The sequence below is a fragment of the Gorilla gorilla genome, chromosome 12 (genome assembly GCF_029281585.2).
Source record: "Gorilla gorilla gorilla isolate KB3781 chromosome 12, NHGRI_mGorGor1-v2.1_pri, whole genome shotgun sequence".
NCBI classification, from domain to species: Eukaryota; Metazoa; Chordata; class Mammalia; order Primates; family Hominidae; genus Gorilla; species Gorilla gorilla.
In genome coordinates this window covers 97,907,874-97,926,167 of record NC_073236.2, presented here as the reverse complement: position 1 = coordinate 97,926,167, position 18,294 = coordinate 97,907,874, and the positions used below count along the sequence as shown (strand labels likewise).

General features: G+C 42.0%; 1 protein-coding gene across 1 annotated transcript; it reads right to left on the bottom strand.

Annotated features, from left to right (window-relative positions):
- Positions 1 to 989: 989 nt before the first annotated feature.
- LOC101142199 (small ribosomal subunit protein eS12-like) lies at positions 990 to 1,388 on the bottom strand. The gene has a single exon (XM_055377781.2). It carries the CDS (start codon positions 1,386 to 1,388, stop codon positions 990 to 992), a length of 399 nt encoding a protein of 132 aa, XP_055233756.2.
- Between the last annotated feature and the right edge of the window lie 16,906 nt (positions 1,389 to 18,294).

The following is an 18,294-nucleotide window of genomic DNA, read 5'->3' as shown; positions in this document are numbered from 1 at the left end:
TGGAAGGAGCAAATCCTATACTTCTCATGACAAATGTTATGAATCATTGAAAAATTATGAAATTGAGTCTTTAAATTCACTTAAAATCATCCTTCAATATAGTTGAATGTTGCTTAAAATCAATTGCATGGGTGTAAAATTTTTTATACTAAAAATAAGAAATTATTTTTCTTTATGGCTTAAAAATTGCCTATAGCTTACATAGTGTTTCCTCAGGGGTGGTTCATAACTCCAGCCTCCTGAGATGCTACACTCCAAGGGAAAGCATCCGTGATCCAGCCATCTGAGGGATGCTGCACAACACAGCCTCACCTGTAGACTCACAAAGCTGCATGGCCCTAAGACTTATACTTAGTAAAGAAACCTGCCTTCCTTGATTAACCCTAGTGTTTTCCAACCATTTTTTCCCCAATGAGGGTACTTCTCATTGTTTTCCTTCATTCATTGGTTACCCACCATCTTCTTCCTCTCCAGTCTAGCTTTGGAAGGTTGAAAGTAGTTGAGACTGAAGAGATATTTCTGAGATAGTCTCCTGGCTCCCTGGGATAAAGCTCATGGATTAAAGTACACCAGAATAGTCACTTTCTTTCCCTATGTGGGCCTCAGTTTCCCCAGTGGTCCAAGGAAGGAGTAGATGGCATGGCTTCTGAACCCCTTCTAATCTCTAATTATACATCTGTAAAATGAAGGGATGGAAGATGATGCCTGACTTTTCTTCCAGCTCCTACATTCTTTGATCTCAAGAATCATCCCACTTCACTCTCTCTCAGAGAAGGCAACTGTAGCTCAGAGAGATGAAGTGACTTTCCCAAGGCTACGCAGCAGGGCCTAGACCTGCCGGGCCCCTGAGTCCTACCTAGCTCAGCATTCATGCGTTTTTACATGTGTGCTGTGTGTGTATATGTGAGCACATATATGTGAATACATGACAAGGTGGCATATTCTAAAGATTCTTTGTGTGTGTGTGTGTGAGTCAAAGATTTATTTTGTCATTTCTTGCATTTGAAGTACTCTTCAATGACATCCTTGGCCTGGGACTCCGTGCCATAGTCCTTAACTACTACACAACTGCGACCAACCACTTTACGGGGTTTCCCCTCTCTGTCAGTTTTACAGAGGCCTACCCATTCCCCTAGTTTCTTGTTGTCATCAACCTTAATTAGGTCGATTTGGTGTTCAGCACAAAGGGCCTCCACCAACTTGACATCCATAGGCTCATCACAGTTGGATGCAAGCACACAAAGATGGGCTTGGTGCTTGTCTAAGGCTTTGGCAGCTTTGCAAATTCCACATGCTAGGCCATCGTGGATGAGGGCGGTCTTCAGCACCTCTTGTAAAGCAGTATTAACGTCCATTACACCTCCAACAGCAATGCGTTCCTCGGCCATGGCAGTGGGTTATGGGTGAAGCCCAATCTTGAACACACCAAAGCCTCTGCGTCCGCACGACCTGGCGGTGGCAGGGAAAGAGCATATTCTAAAGATTCTTGTTAAGCTCAGACATTTCCTAAGGCATCCATGCAGGTCAGGGGTGCTGTGTATCCAAGTCCTGGATGTGAAGCAGGAGGAAGCAGATGTAAGGAGGTAGGAGCTACAGGAATGCTCAAAGGATCACATCTCCCTCCTCCTCCCCCGTCTCTGCATCACAGGGGCTCATGCTCCTTGCTTAGCCTGATGAGGCTACATCCAGCCAGCCCAGCCTGGTGAAGCTGCCTCCTGCTCCCAGCTCAGGAGCTCCAGGCAGGACTGAGCACAGCCAGCCATCAAATTCTGCCTGATCTAGCCCAGTGCAGTTATCAGCATTTTGTTTCTACCTGCATGTTTTGACCCTGGGTTCATCAGCTTGACCTTTAGCCCTAAAAGACACTGTCAGATTTGCTGAGTTTGGGGGCATTTCCACAGCTGCTTCTGTCTTTACCCCCTGCAGCTCCTCCTCTGCCATTCCACTCAGCCCTTCTCTCTCCCAAAATCCACAGGTGCCTAGCCCCACAGTGGCTGCTCCTGCAAGTCTCCCTGCTTTGATCAGATTCCCATGCTGTCTGACCACCATTTTTTTAAATTTTTGCACCCTACTTCTAGTCATCCACTCAAAGGAGGCCAAAACTACAATTCCTCTTTCCTCTTTTCCATCCACGCTGATATCACATCTCTAAGGCTCACTTAGACTTTTATTATCTTCTCCACTGAGGTAGAGATTATAAATCAATACATGTCATAACCTCAGTGTATGGGATGGCTGTGTGTGCGTGTAAGAGACAGAGAGAGAACACAAGTGTTGGGATACTAGAAATTGCAACTGATGTGTTACAATATGAAGAGGGAATATTGCATATCTTCCAATTCCTATTTTCAAAGTCGACTCATCTTTCCAGAACTGTCACTCCCAGCCATGGGAATAAAGTTCAGGAGCTAAGATTGCATTAGCTTCCTCCTTCTCACTCCAATGGGTAGTTTGTACCAGCTCCACCTCCCATCCCCAGGAGGAGCTCCTTCCAGGTTCCTCGACACCTGCCCCATCATACGGCTTACCCCATGGTGAGCAGAAGCTCCAGCTCAGCCCCAGGGACAACTGGCCTAGAGTGAATCATTTCTCAGGATCTCACTGGAGGTGGGAGGAGGTGGGTGGAGGAAGGTTTTGGTGGGTGAGCAAGGGGCAGAGGGACATGGTAGCACTGCTCCAGTTGTTGTTGCTTTGGGATGGAGGCGTTGAAAGATAAATTCATGAAAGAGAGACTGGAAGGCTTTCCTCTCCTGAGATTCAACCCTGGCCACACCACAGAATCCCTGTGACGCTTTCAAATAATGTGAATGTGCGGAGCACATCCCAGACCAAGGAAACTGAAACTCCAGGTGCGTAGCCAAAGAACTTGTGTCTGAAAAAAGCTCCCCAGGTCATTCAGATTCACAGCAACATAACCTGACCTCCTGATACAATAAGAAGCATACAACATCACCAATAAAGCATTCTTGATAAAAATGTCTAACCTGAATCCAACCATGAGAATGCAATCTGACAAATCCAGCTGTGGGACATTCTATAACACGACAGGCCTGAATTCTTTTAAAAAGTCAGTATCATTTAAAAAGAAAGAAAGAAAGAAAGAAAGAAAGAAAGAAAGAAAGAAAGAAAGAAAGAAAGAAAGAAAGAAAAAGAAGAAAGAAAAGAAAAGAAAAAAAAGAAATTTGGCCAGGTGCAGTGGCTGACGCCTGTAATCCTAGCACTTTGGGAGGCCGAGACGGGCAGATCACCTGAGGTCAGGAGTTGGAGACCAGCCTGGCCAACATGATGAAACCCTATCTCTACTAAAAATACAAAAATTAGCCAGGCGTGGTGGCAGGTGCCTGTAATCCGAGCTACTAGAGAGGCTAAAGCAGGAGAATCACTTGAACCCGGGAGGCAGAGGTTGCAGTGAGCCAAGATCATGCCACTGCACTCCAGCCTGGGCAACAGAGTGAGATCCTGTCTCAAGAAAAAAAAAAAAAGGAAAAGAAAAGTCAAGGACAATGGGCTGTTTTAGATTAAAAGGTACTAAAAAAAGACATAAAACAAGACATAATACAATGCATAAATTTGAATTAGATCTTGGATTTAAAACACATGCAAATATAAAAAATATTTTGGAGCAAGTTGGAGAAATTTGAATATAGAATGTAAATTAACTATAAAATTACTAATTTTCTTAGTTGTAATGATAATGTTGTGGCCATATAGAAGTTTCTTACTTTTACAAAATGCTGCTAAATATGTGAGAGTGAAGTGCTGTGATTTCTACAGCTTTCTTTGAAATGGATCAGCATAAAAGAAATGTAGGAAACAGGAGATTAATGAAATGTGGCAAACTGATGACAACTGGTAAATCTAGTGAAGGATATTTGTGTATTTATTCTGACTTTTTTTCTTTCTTGAGATAGGGCCTCGCTCTTTCACCCAGGCTGGAGTGCAGTGGCACGATCATAGCTGACTGCATCCTCAAACTCCTGGGCTCTAGTGATCCTCCCACCTCAGCCTCCTAAGTTACTAGGATTACAGGTGGCCACCACCCTGCCTAGCTAATTTTTCTTTAGTTTTTTTGTAGAGGCAGGGTCTTGCTATGTTGCTCAGGCCAGTCTTGAACTCCGCAATTCAAGTGATCCTCCCTCCTTGGCCTCCCAAATTCCTGGGAATATAGGCGTAAGCCACCGCACCCAGCCAGTTCTACTATTCTTTTCAATCTGCAGTTTTAATATTTTTCACACCCCAGATAGCTATATGACTGCACACAATCAAAGTCACTGCCCTTCCCAGCTCTTCTCCAGCCCCTCCCTTCCAATTCTGAGGTCCTGGAGTCCCTAGAACAGTGATTCTCAAACCTCTGCACACAAGAGCCTGGAGGTCACATTAAAGCACAGACTGCTGGGCCCCACCCCTAGGGTTTCTGCTTCATTGGTCAGCTGTAGGGCCGAGTGTGTGCACGTCTATCAAACACCCAGGTGATGCTGATGCTGATCAGAGGCCTCACTCCAAGAACTACTCCCCCGGAGGGCTAGAAGATAGGCCAACGCTCCTATTCATAGCTCATCCTCCCAGATGTGCTATAGCCTCCAGCCCGTAAAGGCAAGATGCTTAATCTTTTCCAGGAAAAGTTTGTGCAATATGGCAATAACACCCACCAGAGGGCAGCAAACTCTTGCGGAAAGAAATTTTCAGGAAAAGAAAGGAATTTGAACTCTTGGGACCCCTTCCTGAGGATTCTGACATCCCACAGAGGACTGAGGTGGTTGAGGCCATCGGGGTCCGACTATAATAATTCTCTACATTTGGCTAACGCTTCATGCATGTCAAACTTTCCCACATATTATCTCATCCAAACTCTACAATGGTCCTGAGGCAACAGAGCTTCAACATCTTTGTGTGACAGATAAGATAACAAGGCTCAGAAAGACGAAGTGGAGGTGACTTGTCCAAGATGAGAGGGCTGGTGATTTATCAGATCAGGAACTTGGATGCAGGCTGCCTGACGCCTCATTTCTTGCTTTCCCTCACACCTATCTGCAGTAATAGCCGCTGGGATTTCTTGATGATTTTTTATGTATTTCCTCTTTTAATTTTCACAGCAACCTATAAGGCATGCTCTCCAGCTGTCTCCACTTTACAGACAAGGTAAGGGAGGTGGGAGGAAACTGACTTGCACAATTAATGAGTAGTGAAGCTAGGATTTGAGTCAGGCCTGTCTGACTCAAGAATCCACAAACACCTACTGATTCCCTATAGTCATGTGTAGTCAGCAGCCATTTCTCAAGCAGCACTTGCAGTAAGTCTGAGACTGCTCAAGTCACTGGTGATACAGTCCTGGCCCTCCAGCAGCAGCCAGTCTAGAAAAATCTAAGATGAAGGTGCCCATACCAAGTGTCACAGGAAGCCCACCAGGTGAGTTCTATCATCCCCATTTTACAGATGAGGCAATGGGACCTAGAGAGGTCAATTAACTTGCCTCGGACCGCAAGACAATAAGTGATGGATCAGGGATTCACACTTGGGCCATGTACTATACCTGCAGCTTTTGTGCATCTCACCCCAAATTTTCTGAGATGCCATGTGGGAAATAGAAAATGTCCCAAAACATGTGGAACATTCATTCAGCTGCAGTGGAGATTCATTCCATTGCAGTCGTCATCCCATCAGCTCTCTGCTGCCCCTCAGCTCAGCCTGCAGCTCAGACTCCTGCTGGGCCAGGCCCTCCTCCCCTGTAGAACCTCCCTTCCCCTTCCCATTGCCAAGTCAGGGTTTTCTTCTAGGATGGCCCAGAAAAATAAAGTCAGACCATTTTGCATATTGAGGACCCTTGATGAAGAGCTGCTGTTGAGAGTCAAAGAAGCTTCCCTGGGACCCTCACCTGTCAGCCTCCACTACCACCAACAGACATAAAGTAAGGGCAGTGCCTGACAGCAGATCTTGGGCTGGGGACGTGCAGGTGTTTTCCTATTCGGGCCTCAGAGTCCCCTGACCCAAGCCAGGCCCCCTCCCCTGGGCAGCCAGTTTGTTATTCCCGCAGATTCCAGTCATCACACCGGTTCTCCCATCCTTGTGGTTCTCCCTCCTTACTTCCTACAAGTACACTTGGGGATTCTGATTCTTTCCCTTCAAGACTCAGTAGAATAACATGTTCTTCTCTGTGCTGCCTCCTAAAGCAAACTCACATGCCCACTCCAAGAGAAGTCATTTAGTATGTAGAAAAGAATATTGGATTTTGAAATCTGACTTTAAATATCTGGGTATAAGATCCAGTTCCAGCACTCACAAGCAGGAGACTAGAACAAATCTCTTAATTTCTCTTGGCTGGGCATCATTTTCCTGTGCTTACTATGGGAATCATAGCCTCTGGGGCCATCTAACAAAATACAGGGTTACCGTGGTGTTAAAGTAATATATAATGGAAGGCACTTTTTTAATTCTTAAGTTCTTTATGGTAAGTATGAATGTTGAAAACAAAAATTATATCATCTGGTGGCATTTTCAATGATGTAGATGTAACATGCAGGACAACAAAAATGGAGGATTAATGAAGCTATGTTGTTAAGCCTTTCACATTTTGCTTAGTGGCCAGAGTGGAGGGGTTAGCAACGGATAAATGTTAACTCTAAGTAGGATTAGGAGTCAACAATAGGAAACATGTGTAAGATACAAAACCAGAAGGCAGGCTTGGGTTCCTTGATTAACAGTAAAGGAGATCACTGAAACTGGTATTTCTCATCTTTTCATTTGGTGCCTCCAAGATAGCACCACAGAGTAGCAGATTACAGGAAGATCCTGAAAGAGGAGGAGCACTGCTGACCTGTGCAAAGCATAGAGTATAATCGCGGAAGGACAAACAGCTTGAAGCTGCTGAGACAATGGCTCTGGCACCTGCTTTGGGGCAGGGAAATTTTAGGAAAAATACATGTGGAAGTTAAGGATCTGGAAATAGATTCCCTTCCCATGCCATCAAACCTCCTGAAAAGTGCTGCTGTAAACCCAGTTTGAAGATCCTCTGAGATGTTTCTCAAAAAGCACACTCAAGGCCTATATAAAATTGGCTCCAGACCAAAGAGAAGTTGGCCACTCATCCTAGCAATGCCTTCTGATATGATTTGGTTGTGTCCGCACCCAAATTTCATCTTTAACCGTAGCTCCCATAATTCCTACATATCATGGAAGGGACCTGGTAGGAGGTAACTGAATCATGGGGCTGGGTCTTTCCCATGCTGTTCTGCTAGTGAATAAGTCTCACAAGATCTGCTGGTTTTATAAAGGGTAGTTCCCTACACACATTCTTCTTGGCTGCTGCCATGTAAGATGTGCCTTGCTCTTCCTTCACCTTCCACCATGATTGTGAGACCTTCCCAGCCATGTGAAACTGTGGGTGCATTAAACCTCTTTCCTTTATAAATTACCCAGTCTTAGGTATGTCTTCATTAGCAGTGTGAGAACAGACTAATACACCTTCCCACGTTCCTGCCTCTTTCTACTGAGTCTGTTCCCAAGGGCCTCATCTTGCTCTCAGATACACCTGGGTTTCCTGTGCTGCCCAATTCAAGAAGTCTCCCTATAAACTCCTGGTCTTCAGCCCCAAACACCCCCTGATAACCCCACATCTTTCAAGATTCAGACTGCCTCCACCTATCCTTCCTTCCTATATGGAGTTGTGCCTCTATTGTGCCCCATATACACTTTTACCATAATATTTGTAATACTTTATTGATTTTGTTTACACATCTGTTCCCCATTTTTGGAATTAATATTTTATTCCTTTCTGTACCCTCAGTTCAGGAAACACTGTAGAAGCACATTAAATGACAATTGAAGGGATGAAACCAAGGCCTACGTGCTCTTTCTTTGTAATGACAGCCTCTTTCAATCTTGCCAACCTTAGTTTGACCCAGACCTGACATAATGTAACCACAATCTAGCCATGGCATGACCTGGCTTCAAAGTTCTTTCAACCCTGTCAGGATGCTGTTTGCTATCCAAGTTACTGACAGCTAGTCTCAGGGCTGACTGCACATTAGAATCACCTGGGAAGATTTTTTTGTTGTTGTTTTTTAAGGCTAGTCAAGTGAAGCAAAGGAGACAGAGAAGAAACAAAGAAGTCTATAGCTGGTTGTGATCAATTAGTTGTAAACACCACTGCACTCGGCCCAACCCTGGGAAGTTTTTTGAAGTGCTGATGCTCAGGCCTCAACCTAGACCACTAAATCAAAAGCTCTACAGAGTGGGGAGCCTGGGCATCAGCATCTTTAAAGCCTCCCAGGTGATTCTAATGGGTAACCAAGGTTGAGAACTGCCATCTTAACAGAAGGGGCTTTGGGTTTGCATTGTCTTCAGATGTGGAAGAATTCTCAATTCAACCTCAAATTTGTTTCCTAATCTTCCCTCCAAGTGTGGGCTCCCAAATTTTTTCCTCAAAGCTGAATGCACTTTCACCTGGATGTCAGCCCAGCATTTAAGCCCAAAATATCATATATCTAAATATTTAAAAGTTATAGATTAAGCTAAAAATTGTTAAATACAGTATGTCATTTCCTCCTTTCTGACAAATACAACTTTTGTAACACAAAAATTGAAAAAATGTGTACAAAAGTAAGCTTTTACATGACTAAAAGTTGGCAAAATATCAAAGAGAACTGGTTGCATACCTTGATGCGCTGATGTTTATGTGGGTAATACAATAAAGGTATACTATAATTACACTTGGCCCTTGAACAACAAGAGGGTTAGAGGTACCACCTCCCCACCCTACACAGTTGAAAATCCAAAACTTTTGGCTCCCCCAAACTTTACTAATAGCCTACTATTGACTGGGAGCCTTACAGGCAACATAAACAGTCAATTAACACACATTTTGTATGTTATACGTATTATATACTGTATTCTCACAATACAGTAAGCTAGAGAAAAGAAAATCTTATCGAAGTCATAAAGAAGAAAAAATGTATTTACTATTCCCTGAGTGGATCATCATAAGGGTCTTCATGCTTGTCATTTTCACAATGAGTAGGCAAAGGAAGAGGAGGGATTGGTTTTGCTATCTCAGGGGTGGAAGTGGTGGAAGAAAATTCACATATAAGTGGACCCACACAGTTCAAACCTGTGTTTCTCAAGGGTCAACTGTAATTAGTTAGTATAATTTATTTCATAAAATGTATATTTCTTGTTCATTTCAGTGAATCACTAATAATGTTGCTATGATCAAAATTGTTCACAGTCATGCCAAATTGGCAATTTCGTTTAAGGGAAACACTGCTAATCTAGTAGCCATTGGAATTGTCAATAAATTTATTAAAATGATATTTAGATTGGAAATGAACCATAATTTTCAAACCAATCTCAAACATTGTAATGAGGCCATCTATGGTTAATTAGTGTTATCACTGGAAATGTAGCCAAATATTTTAATTTCATGGTAGAAATTACTATTGCTTATTGTACTAGTTTGTTTTCACACTGCTGTGAAGATACTACCCCAGACCGGGTAATTTATAAAGGAAAGAGTTTTAATTGACTCACAGTTCTGCATGGCTGGGGAGGCCTCAGGAAACTTACAATTATGGAAGTGGAATTGTAATTATTATAATTCCAATTGTGGAATTGTATGGAATAGTGGAAGGGGAAGCAGGCACCTTCTTCACAAGGCAGCAGGAGAGAGAGAGAAAGGTCTCATGAGAACTCACTCACTATCACGAGAACAGCATGGGGGAAACTGCCCCCATGATCCAATCACCTCCCACAGGTCCCTCCCCCAACATGTGGGGATTACAATTCAGGATGAGATTTGGGTGGGGACATAGCCAAAACATATCATTTATATAGTTTTTTTTGGCTTCTCTTAAAATAGTATCTAGATTGATACTCTAATCCATATGTTCTTTTAACTTTTTCTGGACTGGATTACTACAAATAAAAAAATACCAATATATTGGTTTGTTTAGATTGCTCTTCAATCAATACAATACCTTAATCTAGAATGGCCACAAAACAGTCTGTAGAAGTCAGTTTCCAGATTGCATATGTGTGAACCTTCTCCTTCATAGTCATGCAAATGTTTTTGTTTTGTTGTTCAAATTTCCTTGTATTTTGCTGGAATTTTACTTTTGTTTCATATTTATCATGCATCTTTTTTATTTAGAATAACAATTTTCTTTAAATCTTTAGATATATTTGTAGAATCCATTTAAAAGTGAAATAAAACTTAAAGAGATCATGGTTTTGTTTTTTTTATTTTTCAGTTAACATTGTTTACAGCAAGCTGTAGTTCATAACAAGTAACTGAATGATGAGATTTAAAATTAATTTCACATTCTGCCAAAGACTGAGACTTGCTCTTTGAGGATTTTCTATGGTTTTGCTTAGCTCTATTAATGTATTTCATATCTTGCTTAATTAAATCTAATTGCTTTGACAGTGTTTCATTAGAATTTCCATTGTGTATCCAAGCGTGTTGTAAGGTCAGATTTGGTGTGTGTTTCATCATGTTCCACCTTTAGAGAGATATAGAAAACAATGTAAATAATACTTGAATTGTTCCAAGGAATACCACTGCTATCAGCACAGGTAAAGCTGACATTTCCTTGTTAAAATTCAAACTACAGTTCAAAGAATGCTTCTATATTTTCAACCAGAATTCTGGATTGCGTACCTTTTTCTTTAATGACCTTATTAACATCATTTTCATAGGCTTACCCTCAATAATCTTTTAAATCAATGGCTAAAATTTAAAGCTGTGTCTTTAAGACAAAAGCTGCATTTTTCAGAAGTGTAAAACCAATAAAATACTTATTAATTTCGAGTTCCTTGTTTTCCTCTCTGGATAGTTTAACAATGAGTATCATAAATGTGAGTCATTCAGGCTGGGCATAGTGGCTCATGCCTATAATCCCAGCACTTTGGGACCCTGAGGCAGGAGGATCACTTGAGGCCAGGATTTGGAGACCAGCCTGGACAACATGATGCAACCCCGTCTTTACTAAACTACAAAAAGATTAGCTGGGCATGGTGGCACACGCCTGTAATCCCACCTACTCGGGAGGCTGAGGCAGGAGAATTTCTTGAACCCGGGAGGTGGAGGCTGCAGTGAGCTGAGATCGTGCCACTGCACTCCAGCCTGAGCGACATGGCAAGACTGTCTCACACACACACAAAAAAGTGAGTCACCCAACTTGACTTTTGACCACTGCTAGCTAGTTGAACTGAATAATATTTGCTTTTTTAAATGTTATTGTTATCATTTTATTATCCTTTAATTTAATAATCTCTTTTAATTCTCAATCCTCAATAGAGATCATTTGTGTGTGTTTTTAATCTCTTTCATGTTTGATCACCCTAGCAGCAAATTTTTAAGTCATTCATACAAAACCCAGAAAACTTCATTGTTTTCCATAAAGAATGTATTATTAAGGCTATAAAAGCATCATTTTGTTTGGCTAAATAACATGTTTCTTTTAGGAATATTATGGCAGATGTTCTTTATTGGTGTTTACTTGTCTTTGCTGACTACTACTCATTGTCTGCTGCTTATTAACATTTTTTTCTCAAACAATAGATTGTGTGCTTTTTGTGTGTGCACAGGGCTTTCCTCTTCTGGCCATAATACATTATTTAACCAAAGCTAATCTTCAAGATTGGTGATAATTGGTATAGAATTCACAAAATATTTTGTATTGAACTTAGCATATAAAAGCCAGTTTCTATGATGTCTTTCCCAGTTAGAAGAGTTTTGGTGTAAAATGGAATACTGGATGTCCTATCATGTTCATCCAAAAATTGTAACCATTCACTTGGATGGGACTGTGTTTTGAGGACACAGTCTCCTGCTATAAGAAGGCCATTTTGGTTGGGTGTGGTGGCTTACACCTGTAATCCCAGCACTTTGGGAGGCTGAGGCAGGAGGATCACTTGAGGCTAGGAGTTCAAGACCAGTCTGGCCAACATGGTGAAATCCCATCTCTACTAAAAATGCAAAAATTAGCTGGGCGTGGTGGCACGTGCCTGTAATCCCAGCTACTCAAGAGGCTGAGGCTGGAGAATCGCTTGAACCTGGGAGGCGGAGGTTGCAGTGAGTTGAGGTTGTACCACTACACTCCAGCCTGGGTAACTGAGCAAGACTCCATCAAAAAAAAAAAAAAAAAAAAAAGAAGGCCATTTTCCTGAATCAGCCTCCCACAGGTACAGTAAAGCCCCCAAGGTTTCAGTTTCATCTTTCTCCTCCCATTGGGCTAATTTCACGAATGTAGCTTCCTTTGTGTCTCCCAGGCAGGCACAAGTTGCATCCATCTGTGGCTTCTGAATTGTGAATTTGATATGAATAATTCCCCTTTACATTCTCATTGTTTTGATCACGAATTAGATCTACATTAAGTAAACAATTTGTAAGGTCCTGTGTAAAGATTTTTTGTGGGCTAGTCCAACAAATGCCTACTCACTTTTATTATTTCTCCAGTGTTTGCAGTGTTAAGCAGATTACCTCACTGATTTTGTTTCTTTTCAGCTTCTGAACTTCACCCTATTTTATCTTTTTATCCCAATCTTGACTTATATCCATTCTCAATAATAAAGAGGATTAAAATGTGATTCAAATTTGTCAATATAAATATATTTCATCAAATACATAAAATTTTTACATATATGTATTAGTCCATTTTCACACTGCTGTTAAAGACATACCCAAGTCCGGGAAGAAAAATAAGTTTAATGGACATACAGTTCCACGTGGCTGGGGAGGCCTCACAATCATGGTGGAAGGCAAGGAGGAACAAGTCACTTCTTATGGATGGCAACAGGCAAAAAGAGAGAGCTTGTGCAGGGGAACTCCTCTTTATAAAACCATCAGATCTCATGAGACTTATTCACTATCACGAGAACAGCACGGGAAAGACTTGCCCCATGATTCAATAACCTCCCACAGGGTCCCTTTCACAACATGTGGGAATTCAAGATGAGATTTGGGTGGAGACACAGCCAAACTATATCACAATATATTTTTAATTTATTTTAATAGTCTTTTAATACTTAAAATTATCTATGAAAATTAAAAGGCAGATACAAATTATAATTAATGAATATAAATTTTAAATAATGGTGACATTTTAATTTAATTTCCTGGAAATTTAATTAGATCATATTCAATGTTTTTATAAAAATAAAACACACTTTTTTTTCGAGATGGAGTCTCACTCTGTCACCCAGGCTGGAATGCAGTGGCATGATCTCCGCTCACTGCAACCTCCACCTCCCAGGTTCAAGCAATTCTCCTGCTTCAGCCTCCCCAGTTGCTGGGATTACAGGCACCTGACACCACGCCTGGCTAATTTTTGTATTTTTTTTTTTTAGTAAAGATAGGGTTTCACCATGATGGCCAGGCTGGTTTCAACTCCTGATCTCAAGCAATCCGCCTGCCTTGGCCTCCCAAAGTCCTGGGATTACAGATGCATCCTTTAATTTTAAATTGCAATACAGCATTGCAATTCTAGCGTCCAAAGTCTAACTGGTTGGTTGTCTTCTGAAGTAAAGAATGGATGCTATGCCTTACACATGTTATATGGAGATGTACATAGATACAAATTAAGAGTAACATCAGTTGTTTGGTGTTGCAAATATTCGTCAGCACTTGGATGCATTTGTTGCAAATATCACACAGGTTCCTGAATAACTCCAGCACCAAGAATTTGAAGTTGGAGAAAAGTAGGAAATGGGATACTTAGCACTTCTGGAAAATATTTAGTAAGAATCTATAGCATTTATATTACCTGAGACGAGAGTTTTCAAAAGTTTATTGGTAGTTTTCTTTCCCTACCTGTGTTTCTAGCACTGAAATCCTCCCTGAACTTGGATCAGTGTCATCTGATATCTGTGGCAACACAGCCCACAAACATACTTCACATGGGAACACAGATACCTTTCATTTCTAGGACATACCACTCGGGACAAATGGAGAAGCATTTGCTGGAGCCTGAATGGTGTTAGAGAGCAAAAGTTTAGGGTTGCAGGTCACTCCACACCATTGCGAAGTGCCACACACCTGAGTGGCATTTTCTGCACGCTCATCACAAGTGGGCCTTCTAGGGCCCTCCTGCCCTAGCCCCTGGCCTCACCTCCTTGACAAGAAAGGCACTTTCTTCTCTTGCCCAAGAGAGCCCCTTCCTAGGCTTCATCCCTCCATGCCCTAACACAGCATTTTTCAAGACACCTCTCCTGGGAGTCAGAGGCTCTGAGTATCCACTTGAAAACCCTACCTACCCATCCCTATCTGCAGCCTGCGCCTCTCTGCCCTATTTACTTTACCTCAAGAATATTCACCCTTCCATATCAATTAAGAGGTTGTCACTGCACCAAGGTTCTGCTCTGGCATTTTGGCCAAATGGAGCCAGACCAAGCAACACAGGCAGACTGACAAGCAGGTAGGCTACAGATCTGATGACTCTTCATCCAATGCTGTGTTGTTGTTTTAATATTCAGAATCAGAGTAGCAGAGAGCTTAAAAAATGGAACCCTGTTGCTCCACTGCCTGGGTTGGAATTCCGACCCGGAACCCAGCTGTGTGACCTGAAGTCAGGTTCCGTATCCTTTCTCAACCTTAACTTTCTCCTCTGTAAAGTGGGAATACCACACAGCGTTGTTGTGAGTCATATAAGCAATGACATAAACTACCTGGGCTCTGCCAGGCGTGGTAGCTCACACCTGTAATCCCAGCACTTTGGGAGGCCGAAGCGGGCAAATAACGAGGTCAAGAGATGGAGACCATCCTGGCCAACATGGTGAAACCCCATCTCCACTAAAAATGCAAAAATTAGCTGGGCATGGTGGTGTGTGCCTATAATCCCAGCTACTCAGTAGGCTGAGACCAGAGAATCCCTTGAACCTGGGAGGCGGAGGTTGCAGTGAACGGAGATCATGGCGTTGCACTCCCGCCCGGGTGACAGAGTAAGCAAGAATCCGTCTCAAAAAAAAAAAAAAAGAAAAAAACTACTACCTGGGATCTACTAACACTCCATAGCTACCCTTTTTTTTTTCTTTTGTGAGACAGGGTCTCATTCTGTCACCCAGGCTGGGGTGCAGTGGCACCATTCTCAGCTCACTGCAGCCTTGACTTCCCAGACTCAAGCAATCCTCCCACTTCAGGCTCCTGAGTAGCTGGAACTACAGGCGCACCCCACCATGCCCGGCTAATTTTATTTTTTGTAGATACAAGCTCTCATTATGTTTCCCAGGCTGATCTCCAGTTCCTGGACTCAAGAAATCCTCCCATTTCTGGGCCTCCCAAAGTGCTGGGATTACAGGCGTAAGCCACTATGTCCAGCCTCCTTTCATTATTTGTTTGACATTTGGTTACATATTTAGAAACAATCTTATTTTACAATAAAATGTTATACTTCTCTCTTTAGGCTTAGAACATGATATTTATCATAGGTAATTTTCCAAACCAATTTACTGGGGAAAGTGGGGAGCATAATAAAAGGTCTTAATTTTGCATAATAAAGTATATCATTTGTAACTAGCATATATATTGGGCCAACTTGTCACAGAATTGCAGCAACTGCAAAAGCCACCATCAAGCAAATAGCAGCAGCTGGACTCAGAGTTACCAGAGTGGCCTATAACGTGTCATGCAAAAAAAAAAAAAAAAAAGTCATATTTGCATGTATAAGTCAACTGGCAGTATATTCCTGATGTGGTCCACCAATGTCTGGATGCCCACTATAGACTGGCACTCCAGCTGACTGAGACTGCCAGCCACTCACCTTGCCTGGTACCTGGTTTTTCTCATGGCCCCTGCCCTGGGCAGCAGCTGCCCACAACCCAGGGGCTGGCATTGACCACACCAGCATCGTCTAACAGCCTACAGCACCTACATGTCTTTTTCTTCAGAGCTGTGTGCCTCCTGGGACCTGTCACTAAATCCCAGTTTCTAGCGCCTCCAGTCTAGGTTTGCTTTGGCTGGTTGTTGTTTTTTCCAGACCTACTCTGAAGCCACTGAGAACATATGCTTACAGGTCTACAATATCAAAATACCTGAAGTGTACAGTAACACTCAAACTTGCCTTCAAGAAAAGGGAGCCTTGTTCTCTCAGCAAGCCCTGGGCCCCAGTGCTGGGATTTGTCTCCACAGGATGTCAAATAGGTCAGTCTCATCCATTTAGTGCAACAAAAACCAGTCAAACCAGTTGTTTGGCATCATGTCGACCAAGCACAAATAAACTAGAAAACAGATGGTGACCAAAAGAAAGAGAAGCTACGCATTTGCGTAAACTGTGGGTCCTATTATCTTTGAGAGACATGGGGCACATTACAATTTAGGCTATGTCTAACCAGTTTCCCCAATCAAGATTACAGTGGTTTCAACCTTGTATGGGGGTGATGAGGGCTAAGCTCTGTATTCTACGCGCAGCGTAGGAGTTCACTCAGCCCCAGCCACACAGCTAGTGCCTTCCCTCTGCAAACATTCCACAAATGACCATAAACATCCCACAAATGACCATTTCCATGTGAGCTTTTTAACAGTTGGCCTCTCAAGCCTTAAGAAATTCTCCACTCTTCAATTTCTAAAAGTAAATCACATTTGGGCATTTTACAGAAGGTCAAGAAGTTTTGCCACCTACATCAAAGACATACATCTTTCCTTCCCTCCTCTTACTTTTGAAATGATAGCCAAATTGAGAGGAGCCCTTCAAAGTCTTCACAATAAGTCTTGCACAATAAGAAAAGGTTCTCTGTGTGATCACTTAGAAAACAATTATCCATTTCCTTCTCTTTGTCCCAGATTTAGAGCCTAAAAATTGATCTTTTGTTTGATATTTATTTTGAGATGAAAGAATACTAGATAAAGATGTATTCTCTGATTTGCTAACATGCAAACAAAGTTTTCCCCATATTCGTCCAGTTACTGAAAGGGAACCCTAATCCACATGCTATTATTTTCCATCAGTGGACTTTGTCCTTCATCTATCTCCTTCTTCCCTTCTTCCTCCCACTTAGTCTAGACATGCCTCTTTTAAATGATCGACATGGTTGACCAATTTCCATGTTATTTCTTTGAAAAAGAATTGTTTCTCTTTGTTATATATGTAGAAGAAGATTTAAGAGTACAGCTTATCAATGTTTCCTACTGTATTTGTTCGTTTTCATGCTGATGATAAAGACATATGCAAAACTGGGAACAAAAAGAGGTTTAATTGGACTTATAGTTCCACATGGCTGGGGAGGCCTCAGAATCATGGCAAGAGGCAAAAGGCACTTCTTACATGGCAGTCGCAAGAGAAAATGAGGAAAACGCAAAAGCAGAAACCCTTGATAAACCCATCAGATCTGGTAAGACTTATTCACTATAAGGAGAATAGCAGGGCAAAGACCAGCCGCCATGATTCAATTACCTTCCCCTGGCTCCCTCCCACAACACGTGGGAATTCTGGGAGATACAATTCAAGTTGAGATTTGGGTGCGGACACAGCCAAATCATATCACCTACTGAATTGCTATTATTGCATGCAGTTTTTTTTAATAGTTATCACATTCCAAGAGGAAACACTGTCACTATTCATAAATTTACCACACACTCAATTTATTTTTCCCGTATTTATTCTACAAAATCTTGAATAAGTGACATTAACTTTTTGCCTAATTTTTCTCCCTTGAAAACAAATTGTGTCTAGCTTGAGTTTTGTCTTCCAAATCTCCACATTCTAAATCCTCATCCATCTGCCTATAATGAATAGTACTTATGCTCCCCCCACTTTTTGAGTGTCTCTTTCAAAAAATCTTACCAGAGATACAAAACATTAACACAATGTTTAAACCTGCTGATGTGGAACAAGCATGAACTTTCTGTTCAAACGCACTGCACAGAACGAGCCTCAGTCTTCTCACATTTAAAGCAGTCAGATGCATTAGACTTGAGAGACAGTCTCTGAGTTCCTCTGCTACTCAAATTTTTATTTATCCTTAGTCATTCTCACAGGACAAAGGCTGCAGGAACCTTCTGGTAGAAAGAAACAAATACAGGAGAAATCAACAGAGAGAGAAATGGAACAGTAGCAAAAAGGAAGCTGTCCCAGATCCAGGCGAGAAAGATGTCTCAGCCAGGGCAAGCCCCATCTGGGGAAAGGAGCTCTTGTCCTGTTGGTTCCTCCCAGCCACAAATACCAGCACATGTGTACACTCCACATAGACAAATCCCACTCTGAAGATACACACACACCACACACATATACACCATCAACATCCACACAAAGAGCTGGCTATGGCTCCTTCTCTCGAGTTGAGCCTGTATTTGAGAACTGTTGAGGAGGC

Excerpts from the sequence above, each read along its gene's own strand:
- LOC101142199 (XM_055377781.2), bottom strand. The coding sequence starts at position 1,388 with ATGGCCGAGGAACGCATTGCTGTTGGAGGTGTAATGGACGTTAATACT.